Source organism: Octodon degus, unplaced genomic scaffold (genome assembly GCF_000260255.1).
Source record: "Octodon degus isolate 3935 unplaced genomic scaffold, OctDeg1.0 scaffold00026, whole genome shotgun sequence".
Taxonomy (NCBI): domain Eukaryota; kingdom Metazoa; phylum Chordata; class Mammalia; order Rodentia; family Octodontidae; genus Octodon; species Octodon degus.
In genome coordinates, this window is record NW_004524602.1 from 7,942,235 (window position 1) to 7,955,374 (window position 13,140).

The 13,140-nt window shown below is 55.1% G+C and overlaps 1 protein-coding gene across 2 annotated transcripts in view; it reads right to left on the bottom strand.

The window, feature by feature from the left end:
* Positions 1-275: 275 nt before the first annotated feature.
* Coro2b (coronin 2B) overlaps positions 276-13,140 on the bottom strand; it is a 92,727-nt gene continuing 79,862 nt past the window's right edge. For both annotated transcript variants that reach the window (XM_023712539.1, XM_004628783.3), the window contains exons 4-12: positions 11,471-11,620; positions 10,738-10,902; positions 8,758-8,874; positions 8,212-8,316; positions 7,577-7,673; positions 5,977-6,089; positions 5,704-5,794; positions 5,442-5,581; positions 276-2,039 (exon numbers count right to left, since the gene is read on the bottom strand). In XM_023712539.1, the coding sequence (XP_023568307.1) occupies positions 1,908-2,039; positions 5,442-5,581; positions 5,704-5,794; positions 5,977-6,089; positions 7,577-7,673; positions 8,212-8,316; positions 8,758-8,874; positions 10,738-10,902; positions 11,471-11,620 (1,110 nt within the window). In that variant the 3' untranslated portion in view covers positions 276-1,907. The remainder of the gene's footprint in view (positions 2,040-5,441; positions 5,582-5,703; positions 5,795-5,976; positions 6,090-7,576; positions 7,674-8,211; positions 8,317-8,757; positions 8,875-10,737; positions 10,903-11,470; positions 11,621-13,140) is intronic.

The window sequence follows — 13,140 nt, forward strand, 5'->3', positions numbered from 1 at the left end:
ATGACTGGGAGCAGTAGATCTCAACTGGGGTGATTCTGAAATCCCAAAGGATTCTGGGTACTATCCAGGACGCTTTGGATTGTTAGAAATGAGTAGGGTTGGTATGGCATCTGACTGACAGGGGCCAGGGATTCTGTAAACATCTCACTGCGCAAGGATAGCACTCTGTTACCCAGCAAGAATCCTCTGGACTGGAAACTCCATCATTGGCAAATGAATGAGGAGCGGCTATGTCTCCCCAGCTACAAAGCCCAGCTGTCATAGTGGTGAGATGGCCACGCCCAGGTGTGATAACTTGAAAACATTTTATTTCAATTCTATCCTTGGGAGGCAGCATAAATAATCACAGAAGACCACAAAGGCCAATGGGGAAGAAAAAAAAGCTCCGGAAGTGAGGAAGGGCAATGAGAGTGGGCACTGTCTACTGCAGGGGGGCGGGGCAAGGAGATCCTGCACCCTGGCGGGAACAGGGGGCTCCTTGCCCGCTCCCGCAGGGGTCCATGGAGGGGCAGGTGCGGAGTGTCCCCTGCCCAGCAGCCCTCGGCCAGTGAGAGGGCGACAATCATTTCTGGATTCACAGGTTCCCCCACACTGTAACTTTTCTGAGAACAGCGCTTCTGGATTCAGCATGGGTGGCCAGAGATGCGAAGAGAAAAAGGAGGAAAGAAAGGAAAAGGTGCGGGTGATCAAACAAAACGGGGCGTCTTCCTGCACTGTGCACCTGGGAGCCACTTCTCTCTGTGTCCTCGGCTGCACAGTGAGGCAGAGGTGATGCTCGGTGACATCCTAGGGGTCAAAGAACTGAATGAACATTAAAGTGCTGTCCGATGGGGGGTAGCTGTGGTCATTCTACGTGCGTAAGGCTGAAAGTGGCTGAGAGCGAGCGCAGCAGGGAGAGACACACGTGGGTCCATAGGAGCCATCGGACCCAGTTCTGCAAATCTAGGGCCACACTCCACTCTTCTCAGCCTCGGCTTCTGGTGGAAGAGGCCTCATCTCAGATGGAGTCCCCTGGGGGCAGAGCCAAGGGGGCAGGCCAGGAGGGTCCAGGGCCACCGAGTGCCCTCAATTGGGCAGTGTGGTACGTTGGCACTACTGGTATTGGCTGATGGTAGAAGTGGCGTTAGACCTCATTCTGGGGAAGCCTGTAGGGCACTGGCATCTGTATGCAGGGAAGAGGGCTGGACCTTGGGATCTGGACACCCAGGCTCCATGGCGGGCCAGCTGGTGGACTCAGTACATTGCTCCCCATTGCAGCCCTCAGTTGTGTCATCTGATAAATGGGGACGTGAATCCCTACCCTGCCTAGCTCAAAAGTTCAATGGGAGAAGGGTATGCAAGAGCTTTAAAGAGAGTCACGGGCAGGTGAGGGGTCATTATGGCCTTAAAGAGTGTCCTCTTCATTCCCTGAAGACAAGGGCCAGGAGGGGAAGAGGCAGAAGGTGAGTCAGGCTGCCAAGGCTGTTGGGCCATGGTGGAGGGGTAGGACCCTGGGCTGGAGATCCAGCCCCGCACTGCAGGCCCAGGCAGGACCCAGAGCCAGGAGCGCCCCATGTCCTGGCAGCCCCTTGGCAGGAGAAAGTTCAAGTCTTAAGTCGAGATGGGATCTGTATCCCACTCTGTCCCTGGTCCATGGAGGGCAACCCTCGGGGAGTCTGTAGTCTTGGCTCAGCTGAGGGGAAGCCTGGCTCCTGGGATGGCGGGGAAAGGGGTGTGCACGGGAGGCTGGGAACTAGGCTTAGCGCGAGGTCAGGAGGTCAAGGGTTGGCTTCCAGTTGTTGAGGTGGAAGGTGGGGTCCTCAGGCTGGCCCCCAGCTCCAGTCCTGATGTCTCCGGGGCCACCAGATGAGGGGAAGTTAAGGGACGAGTAGAAACCACGGCGAGATAGCTTGGAGAGCAGCCCCGTGCTAGCAGTTCTTGGGGCTGTTGCGCAAGTTTTTCAGTTCCAGCTGGAGCTGCCGGATGCGGACGTCTTTCTGAGCCAGTTCCTCCTTCAACCTCCGGATCTCGTCCTGCTGCCGGAAGAACATCCGGAGGAGCTGAGTTGGGAGAGAAGGCCAGGGAGGCCGGGAGAGAGGTGAGGAGGGGCTCGGAAGGGGGGGAGTCTCAGACACGCCTCCATGCCTACCATTCCCAGCTTCTACCATCCTTGCCTGGCTCCAACCACAGGTCCTGCTTTCCCTCCCGAGGTAGGAGGAGGAAAACCCGGGCCCCCTGGCTTCCTGAATCATCCCTTGAAAGGATTCCAAACCTAAAGATCTCTTTACCATGCTTTTACCATCCTAGATGAAACTCGTCCTAGTGTTTTGCATTTTCTCTCTTGGGGTTGCATCCATTTCCTTCGTACTGAAGGACATCGCCAGCCCCTTTGAGTTGTTATATTGCCCAGATTGGGCTAAAAAATGCAATCCCAGGGCCGGGGAAATGGCTCAGTGGAATAAGCGCTTCCCTGGCAAGCGCAAGGGCCTGAGTTCAGTACCTGGTTCCAGGAGAAAAGCTGGGAAACATGACAGGGGCAAAGCCATGCATTTGTACGCACGAGATGGGTGGGGCAGTGACCCTGGGGGACATCAGCAGGTTTTTGAGACTAGCGGTTGGTTAGTGAGATTTTCACCCTGACTAATTGTATATGCTGGTGCCCGTGAGCCAGGCGGCTGCACTGAGGATGGCGATGTGTAATAGAGAGGTCACGCTTGGAGTGCCTGCCATCCTTCTAAATAAGTACTTCTTGTTATGACATACCATTTATTGCCATAATGTCTCTCATGTAAAGTTTTTTTTAAGAGTAATAAATGGGAAAAAAATGTCAACCCCCCAAAAAGCCCCGGTTCCACCAAAAACAAAACAAAACAAAACAAAAAACCGGCTGGAGAGATGGCTCAGTGGTCTAAAGCACCTACTTGAAACAAGCTTGGCAAAGCACAGGGACCGCGGTTCAATCCCCCAGCACCACATGCCAGCCAGCCCCGCCCCCTGGTGGGCTGAGCTGGCCACACACACATACAATAAATAAATGTAATAAATAAAAATAAATAAATAATTTAAAAAAAACCCCACAATCCTCCTGCGTCTGCCTCCCAGGATTCTGAGATTACAGGCATGCACCCACACTGGCTTGCAGCCTTCTTGTATGAACGAGAATTCAGGGTACAAAATGGAATCTAGTTGTTTTGTTTTGTAACGCTGGGGTCCAACAAAGGACCTCACATATGCTAGGGATACACTGTGCTATGTCCCTACCTCTAGAATTTAGCCTTTAAAACACAAGACTATAACAAAAACACCGGAAAGATTTCACTGGGTGGTGATCCACTTTTTACAAGGCCCTGGGCAAAGCCTAGCATCTTGGCAGATCCTCGCTCAATCACGCCTTGGATGCACCCGCTTCTCCATTTCTCCTGTGAGACACCCCAGGAGGTGGTCACAAGTGCTGTACCCTGGAAGGCTGCAGGCTACACAAGGACGCTGCAAGCAGGAGTCGAGTGTTAGCCACTTGTGTTTGTGTAACTCTGGGGTGAAATACATTTGCTTTTTTTTTTTTTTTTTCCTGTATTTGGTACAAGGTCTCACTACATACCATGAACTTGTAGTGATCCTCCTATTTTCAACCTCCCCAGTGCTGGGATTGCAGATATGCACCACCATGCCCAGTCTTGGTGGCCAGCTCAGTGTGCCCGGGGGCGGGGCTGGCAGGGTATGTGGTGCTGGGGATTGAACCCAGGTCCCTGCGCTTGCCTAAGCAGGCGCTTAGTCCACTGAACTATTTCGCCAGCCCTCTCTAGGCAATCCTCTTGCCTCAGCCTCCTGAGCACTGCACCACCATGCCCAGAATTTTTGTCCTTATAGTAAGTAATTATCTGTGCTGCTGTGCCTGCCACAGTCTCAAAACTTTTTGCGCAGATTTTTAGGTGCACGCTTGTCACAAAGCAGCTTCCCTGAGGTATAATTTGTATGCCATAAAATTCACCATTTTTACTACAAACATGTACTAATGCAAACAAAAATTGGGGGCCTGGGATATAGCTCAGCAGCACACCTGCCTGGCAAACATGAGGTCATGAGTTTGATTCCTGGTACCAAAATAAATAAAGAAAAATTTAGCATCTAAGCCTACAACTTTTTTTTTTTTAAACCGGAGATTGAACTCAGACCCTTGCGCATGCCAGGGAAGCGCTTATTCTACTGAGCCATCTCCCCGGCCCTAAGTCTACAATTTAGATTGAACTCAGATCCTTGCATTTGCCAGTCAAGCGCTTATCCTACTGAGCCATCTCCCTGGCCCCTTAATGATTTTTTTAAAAAAAGTAAGTTATTGAGCCATGCAACTGCAAATCACGTTCTCTGCCCCAAGTTCTTATCCATCATTCCCAGTCAGCTGTAATGCTTAAGAGTACAGATAGCACCAAGGGCCACAGGCTCATGCAAAGTCTTTTCCAGGAGGAGGCCACCTAGCTTTGGTGTTGAGGGACCCTGGTGTCTACCTGCTCTGTGTAGAGAGATCCTCAGAAGTCTCTGTCAGGATCTCCATTCCGATTCATATACTGATAGCTCAGTGTCCCTTCCCTCAACTCTTCCCAGCCTGCCTCCTGCATACCCAGCGCCGCGACTGAGTTTCAGCCTCACCGCTGCCCAGCTGTGCTGCTGCGGCGACTCAATCCACAGAAGCCTGTGGATGATAGACACCTGTGGCTTTACGTCCTTAAGTTCTGGGGTAATTCCTTACGCAGCAGTGGGTAGCTGATACATCTGGCTCCTATTTTCTGGGACATTTTAAGTGGATTATCTTTTTAATTCACACCACACTTCCTAGCCCCATTTTGCCATGAGGAAATGGACAAAGAAGGGTCAGGAACCTTGCTCAGTCCTGGGGAGGAATCGGGGGAGCCAGGATTCACATGCAGATGGCCCCACCACGCACTTTGGGTTTTGCATGTGGCCTGTGGCTGAGCTGAGTTTTCCTGGCCTGGGGGAGGTGCACTGGAAGATCAGACAAGGCCTGGCTCTAGGTGACCCCCCTCCCCCGCCACCCAGTGAGCCTGGTTGCACTCCACATGGCACACAGGACCTTTCCTAAATAGCCAAGCTCTTCCATAAGACCAGCAAGTGTCACCGCCCATCCTTGCCACAATGCCTGGGAGGGAGGCAAGACCATGACATACAACTCCTATGCCACCAGCCCCCCCAAATGGTTTCTCAAGGAGATGCCAAGCCTGCGTCCATGCATTTGAGGGTGGGGTGTGTGTGGCCATGCCTGTGTGACACCCCAGCCTCAATCTATGGGGGTCAGAGACAGTGCAAGCTGTGGGCAAGTTACTTATGGTATTTGTCACTGAAAGACAGATGCCTCCCAGCACGGCTGGCTTGTGGGCCTGAAGCCTGTAATTGAAACATAAAGGTCTTGCTCCTCCAGGGCCCTGGAGCGGGTAACTTATGTGCTTTACCTCGTTCTCTGTCCTGGGTGGGACATTTTCTAATAAATCTATGCCGTTGACCACGACACTCTTCTTTTCTCTGATGGGAGCTTTGAACACCACTTTGGAAGACCTCTTGTAGCCCTCCTTCAGGGACATCAGCACGGGGTCTAGGAAGCAGGAAAGGTGTCACCCTGAAGGATGGTGGCAGGTGGCAGGGCATGGAGGAACTCAGGGAGCAGGGAGAGTGAGGCCAGGCAAGGGGGCAGCTCTGGCCTCTTCCGGGAAGTACCTCGGTTGATGCCGCCCAGCCACTCGTCTGGGGTCAAGGCCGGCTCTGTGCCTGGCGTCATGGGGTAGATGTCTTCCTGGTAGGAATCCGACTGTGGGGGCAGCAGCGGGGAGTGAGATGGCCCTACCCTGGCCTTGCTGTTGGGGGGTCCCCACAGCAGTGACTCCTGCCTTCCACCCCCAGTGGGGCCTCACACCCCTCCTGCATCTGGCCTCTCTCCTGGACCATGGTAAGCAAGTCTGGGCTCCCGCAGGGCTCCGGAGCCCCACTCACCCTCCGCGGCACAATCATGGAGATCGGCTCGATCAGGCCCTTGAGGGTCACCAGCTTGTAGAAGCGGAACACCTCGCAGGCTGACACATCCAGCCCGTGCTTGGGCATGACACCTGTGGGGAGACACACGGCTCCCTGAGGACCTGGTCAGCATCACCCGGTACCCACCAGCCCCTGCCTTGTGCCCTCTGCTGGGTACCGGCTGAGTTCTGCAGGTCTGTGATGGCCCAAGGGCAGAGATGGCAGGAACGCCGCTCCGGGAAGAGACAGTGGGCTTTGAATCTGGGCTCTGCCCCTTCAAGCTAGGAGGCCTTGGCCACATCACAGATTCTGGTTCCCTGAGGCATTGGGGATGCTTGTTACCTGCCTGGCCCCGTGACGAGCACAGGCAGTGCTCGGGTCTTTCCCTGGACTGAGAGCCCCAGGCAGGGCTTGAGGGCTACCCTGGGACAGAAGCTGCTCCTCTAGACAAGGAATCCCAAGAGCTGTAGGATGAGGGGTGGAGGATGCGCCCTGGTGCGCAGAGCCAGAGGGCTGGGTTTCAATTCTTATTTTCCTTCCAGAGTGCTGGTGACCAGGGCTTCATGCCCCCGAGGCTGGTGCCCTTCTGTGGACCTCCAGTCCCAGCCCCTTCCTTTGTGTTTGTTTGGCTTTTTTCTGAGACAGCGCCTCTCTAGGTTGTTCAGGTTGACTTTGAGCTTGTGAGCCTCCTGCCTCAGCCTCGTCAGCAGCTGAGCTACAGGTGTTCAAGCCCCTGCGCCTGGATTGGGTCTGGATTCTGTTTCTGCCCCTCTGCAGCTCCTCAGGGCTGAGCTGCTTTCTTTCTCTGAGCCTTTGAAAAGTGCCTGGCTCTTGATTTTTTTTTTTTTTCCCCATCCCTCTCCCCACCTCTGGCTCTTGATTAATGCTGAGTGTGGCCCAGCTTTCCCCACTGTTCCTGGGTCCAGCCTGCTTCCTATTTGTCCCTTGTACCAGCCTTTTTCCTAAAAGGACCCCGGGGATGACAGAGTTAGGGATGAGGAACAGTCATTAGGACCTCAGATGGCTCTGGGCCCTTTGCTGTTGGTCATTAAAGAACAGGGTGGCTCTCCACATCCCTGACGCTGGCCCTCGGCCCTGCCTGTGACACCAGACACACAGCGGCTACAAGCTGCACTCCACTCTAAGGAGCAGTGTCACCTGCACAGGCAGAAATGGGTGGCTGGAACATTTGGCCCAAAGGGGATTGGGGCCCCTGTGTGTCCCTACTGGGTCAGAGGCACCACCAGCATAGGTGGACAGGAGTGGGAATGTCACTTTGAGACTGAAGGTCAGCCAGAATCTGGTCCCGGTCCTGGTCTGCGCTTAGTCTGAGAACCCGGGCAGCAGAGCAGTGCTGGCTGTGATGGTGCCCAGAGCCACCTCCTCCCTCATTAGTGAGGATGGAGCTGTTGCCGAGGACACCAGCGTCAGCTCCACTCTGCACTCAGCCTCCCCCGAGCAAAGTGACAGTGGACACAAAGGCCACGAAAGGACGGTGCCTGCTCAAGACCAGAGACAGGCTGGCTGCAGGAGCAGCCAGGGTCCAGGCTCCAGTACCGCGGTAGCCCCTGGCCCTTACCTAGGCCTTTCTGCGGGGCTGGGGAGCGGAACTCCATGAGGTAACTCAGGTAGGGCTTTTCCGTGCTGATCTCGTAGTACCGGATGTTCCCATCGCCCTAGGGTGGGTGAGAGAGGGTGAGGAGTTTGTTTGCTTGCCGTTTGTTTTGACATAGGGTCACCATGTAGCCCAGGCTGGCTTTGAACTTGCAGCGACCCTCCTGCTTCAGCCTCCCAGCTGGGATTACAGGTGTGCGCCACCACATCTGGCTCTTATGTTTTGAGACATAGACTCATAGGAGTTGTCTAGGCTGGGCTCGAAGTTGCAGTTCTTCCAAGGAGCTGGGATTACAGGTGAGGACAGGCACAGTGCCAGCTTTTCTGGTAAACAAGGCAGAATTCATCCAAGATCTCCAGATAAATGTTTCAGATTCCACCCCTGTCACAGCCACTGCACTTCGGGCTCTCCTCTTTATCCCAACATCAAGCCCTACTCCAGCTCACCTGAAAGGAACTGGCAGTCATCCACACTTCAGTAAGAGTGAGTGTCAGACTTGTTGGGGTGGGGGAAGAAGGACCCAGAAATCCAGAGAAGTTGGGCTGGTTCTCACCCACTGGGACATGGGGTTCTCCCAGGGGGCCCCCATGCTCCCCTACCTTTCCAGCCAGGTAGAGCATATGGGTATCAGCATCATAGAAAGGGAACAGGAGACCGGAGAGCCCGTCAATCTCTTCCTCGATCAAGGGCATGGACAGATCTTCCTGCGGGAGGAGGAGGAGGGATGGGTCAGCCCATGTCCAGGCAGGATGGTGTGGCACTGTCTCCAGCTCAAGCCAGGCCCCCAGAACTGCAGCCCCTTTATGCCGACACTCTCTCTGGTGTTTTCTTGGTTTCTCATTTTGTGAGACAGGCTCTCACTATATAGCCCAGGCTGGCCTCAAACTCCTGTTGATCCTCCCATTTCAGCCTCCGGGTTCTGGGATTCCAGGCGTGCGCCACCACACCGTCTTCCTTCTGATGTTAAAAAGCCCATCCTACAGTGGGTGACAGCTGCGTTCTTCATCACAGGAAGTGACTTAGAGGCTTGGCCTCGGCATCCTCTCTCCGTACCCACTATGTACTCCAAGTGAGTCCCAGATTGCTGTGGAGCTCAACCCCGATTCTGGAGGAAGCCCCCCACCACCACCATTGTTGCTGCTGACCTGGTCCCAGAGGGCGATCTGTCTCGTGTTCCACCTGGAGACCCCAGTGGTGAGGAGCCGCTTCGTGCTGCCCAGGAACACCACCCGGTTCACCCTGTGGTTTTTGCAGTTCGCCTCCTGGTGGGGACAGAGAGCGGGTGAGCAGGGACCCCCACGACTTAGGGACTGTCATGGCCGAATGGCGGTTTCCCCTGAAGATGCCCATGTCCTGAGTCCAGGACGGAATATTGCCTTATGTGGCCAAAAGGTCCTTGCAGATGTAACGAGTGAGGCTGGAATGAGATCACCCTGATCATGCAGCGGCCTGGAACGCCATGCTGAGGGCCCTGGGAGGAGGGAGGTGGGATTATGCAGACACAGAGGAGGAGGGAGAGCCAGTGGCCAGAGAGGCTGGAAGAGCAGGTAGCAGGCTTTCTCCCCTAGAGCCTCTGCAGGCGCCTGCCCTGAGACACCTTGATGCGGCATCGCCCTCCCCAGCTGTGAAGGAGCAGGTGTCCCTGTCGTTCTCAGCCACATAGCTTGTGGTTAACTTTTACAGCAGCTTCAGGAAACAAACACAGGTGCTCAGGAGCTGCAGAGCCCTGGGACGGAACCCGGGCCTCTGATGTTTCCCACAGAACCTAAGATCTTCCCAACCTCATGCAGCTCCTTGCCAGGCGAGTTCACCCCAGGGAGGAAACGGCCGGGGTGGGGGCAGCCCACACCTCCCAGCCAGCTATGCTGGGTTTGTGCTTCAGCCCTACCCCTGCCCGCCCCCCAAAGAAGTGCAGCCCAGGAGACGCCCCTGCCCCTCCGGGCTTCGGGCCTCATCTGCGAGTCGGAGGGTGAATCTTCCTCCTTAAACACCCTGTCTGTTTCACAAGGGTTCTGCACTTGAGTTCTAGCTCCTTTGGAACCAGAGCTGGGAAGTCCAAGTGTGCAGCCCTCTCCAAGACTCCGTGTCCTCATGTCCTGTGTAGAATGGGAAGAGTGACAGAGTGACAGCTCCCATTTTTTTTTTTTTTTTTTTTTTCAGAACCGGGGATTGAACTCAGACCCTTTCACTTGCGAGGGAAGTGCTTATTCTACTGAGCCATCTCCCTGGCCCCTATAATCATTTCATTTGCGCTGGCAAGAACTGATTCCCTGCTCTTACACTATTAGACACTCACATCAGGCACTGCTCTTTCTTGTGTGCTAGGAAAAACCCCTACTTCATCTACGTTGTTCACCCTCCCCAGCCCTGTGCGGTGGTTAATCTTGACTGATGTCAGGAAGGATCTGATTAAAGAAAAGATGGACCTGATGGATTCCCAGGGGAGGAGTCAAGCACACCCCTGCCTTGCCTGCACGGGTCACGGAGGGTGCCCATGAGAACTCCATGTGGCCCCTGGCCCTGCCCCTCTGGCTCTTTTTCTTCTGTGTCCTGGCTGCCAGGAGTTGAGCTGCCTCCTTCGGCCACACCCTTCTGCCTTGGAGCCTCCTAACCATGTACTGAACCTTCTGGAACCACAATCCTCAATAAGCCTCCTCTCCTTTAAATTGTGCAAGTGTGGTGACAGCCACAGAAAGGTGACGAATACATCCATGGCCACTACACAGGAGGTGCTCGACAGTGGCCACCAGCCACCGGGCGCTCCCACATGACACCCAATCCCTTCCTCACACTAAGACAGAAGATCCAAGACCCAAAGCAGCTAATTGGCATGGTGCTCTGAACCTGGGGACATGGCTGGGTCATGAGTCCCAAATTCCCTTGTCCTGCCCCTAGGGTGGGACTGGATTAGCTGCTGGAGATTCATCCCTTCTGCAGGAGGGGGTTGCCATGGGGACAAGGATCTAGGATACAGCCAGCCCTCTCTGAAGGAAGGCAGGAGGGCTCCCAGAGCAGGTGGGCCGGGAGGAGGAGCCCTACACAGTCATTTCCACCAGGCAAGGCCAGAAGCCTGGTCCCAACTCCCAAACCTTCCCTCTCCACCTCAAAAAAATGCTGGGTTCCACCTGCAGAACACGGCCTGAGCGGGGCTCGATCACACGCAGCTTCTTGTCTTTGCAAGTGGTGGTGAGCAGGCTGCCGTCCGTGTTGAAGGACATGCAGAGGATGACATCCGTGTGGCAGTCAATCATCTTCACCGGCTCACCCACGTCCAGGTTCCAGATGAGGACCTGCCAGGGCAGACGAGGCACCCACGGTCCTCACCCAGAGCCACGTGGAGACCACGGTAGCCTGGGCTGCATCGTGGTGCCACTGAGTTCTACGCAGAAGGGCGCCACGTCGGGGGACACCGCTTACAGATCTCTGTGGATGGCTCCTAGCCTGAGCCTGGGTGCACTTTGTGCAGCTGGCAGGACGGAAAACGTGCTGTGCCCGGGTGCCTGGCACAGCTCTTTGGAGAGCCCGCATGGGCCAGGGCCAGGGCCAGGGCCTCATGCTTGGGCTGCTACCTCTGCTGCTAGAAGTGTCCCTGCTCCCTTTCTAATGGACAAGAGTGGTGCACTCAGGGTAGCACTGTGCAGACCCCTTTTACTACTGGGAGGGCAGAGCTCATCTCCTGGTCCTGGGGTGTGGACCTGGGATGGGGATTCTCCGTCAGCCCCTGCAACCCCGTAGGCTCCAGGAATAGTGGGAGGTGTGGACTTGCCATGTTGGTTGAGGTGCTCAGGTAAACAGTCTCTATAGGCCTAGGAAACACCCCTTCTCCCTCCCTGATCCCCGCCCTGCCTGGCCACATACCTTATAGTCATAGCCGGCGCTGAAGAGGATGTTGTTGGTCGTGGGGTGCCACTCGACCAGCCCCACGCGCCGGCTGTGGCCATGGAGCTGCAGCAGTGCCTCGGTCATGTTCCGCTTCAGCCCGCCCTCGGGGATCTCCCAGATCCGCACCTGCACAGGGGAGTGGCCGGCGTTGTGGGGGGGGGTGCCCCTTCCTGGGACACCCAGCTTGGTAGGCCTCCTGGTTCAGGGCAGTGGGCAGAGCACAGGTGAGGCCTGGAGTGAGGTCCCAGGGATGGAGAGAGGAGAAAGAGGCCAGGCCCCTGGCCTTGGATGACAGTTGATTCTGGGGGTGTCTGTGGTCCTGGCCTGTTGCTCTTGCTGTATCTCAGGCCCAGCCCCTGAACCCCCAGCTTTTAGCAAGCATCGCAGTAGAGTGTCTGAGAGTCCTCCCATCCACACACTCCAAGAGCCTGCCTTCCCACCCGCTCCCCATCCCAGCTCCCGCTCGCTGCACCATGGCCTTGGCCCCTGCTCTGTGCCCCCTGAGATAGTCACGGGCACGGTGCCATGTCACCAGGAGCTGGAGGCTGAGTCTGTGCCGAGATGACGGGCTCGGGGGCTGGAGGTCAGGCAGGCCTAGAGGACAAGCAGAGCCCGGTGGTGGTGCTATTTTTGGTTCTGTGGATGCTGACAAAGAGACAGAGAAATGGAAGGACAGGACCTGCGGGAACAGCAGAGAGAAGGATCGGATGGCCCTGGGGGGGAGCGGAACCCTTTCTCCGAAGTCCCCTAGCGGCCCTGCCTAGCGCCATTGCCTCAGAGAGCGGTGGTCACTCAAGCCAAGCCCATGTCAAAGTCTCCATCGTGTCAACTATAAAGGTATTGGGCAGGGGTCTGGGCCTGCTGTGCCTACAGTGGCATCAAATGCGATAATGGTTGTAACCACTTATAAATGATGACCTATGAGTCACTGTTCTTGTTATTTTCATCACTGGTATTATTAGAGCATAATAGGCCCCACATGGTGGCACACACTTATTAATTGCAGCACTCAGGAGGCTGAGGCAGGAGGCTTGCTGCGAGTTTGAGGCCAGCCTGGGCTACATAGCAAGATCCTATCTCAAAAAAGTAAAAGCAACACCACCAAAAAATTCCTTTGAAAATTTGCACATAATGGGGCCGGGGAGATGGCTCAGTGGAATAAGCGCTTCCCTGGCAAGCGCAAGGACCTGAGTTCAATCCCCGGTTCCACCAAAAAAAAAAAAAAAAAAATTTGCTCATAGATCTGATTGCTGTCAGTCATATCTTAGGTCAGAGGAACTCTTTTGGACACCATTTGATAATCTTTTGTAGGAACCATAGAAGCATTTATATTATACTCTTTGATCCAATCTCACCCTTAAAATTCTTTTTTTGTGTGTGTATATTTTAGGGAAGGGTCTACAGGGTGTTCAGGGTCTCACTATTAGATCGGACTCATAGTGATCCTCTTGTTTACAGCCTCCCAAGAGCTGGGATTACAGGCGCGCCACTACATCCAGTCTCCGCTGCCATCTCAGCGCCCCCTGGTGGCGGGCCGGCATGGCAGGCCCAGGGATCGAACCCCTGGCCCCTGCGCCTGCTTGCAGGTACTTTAATCTGCTCGCCCTCAAAATTCAACACACACTCAATCCCCGGTTCCGCAAAAA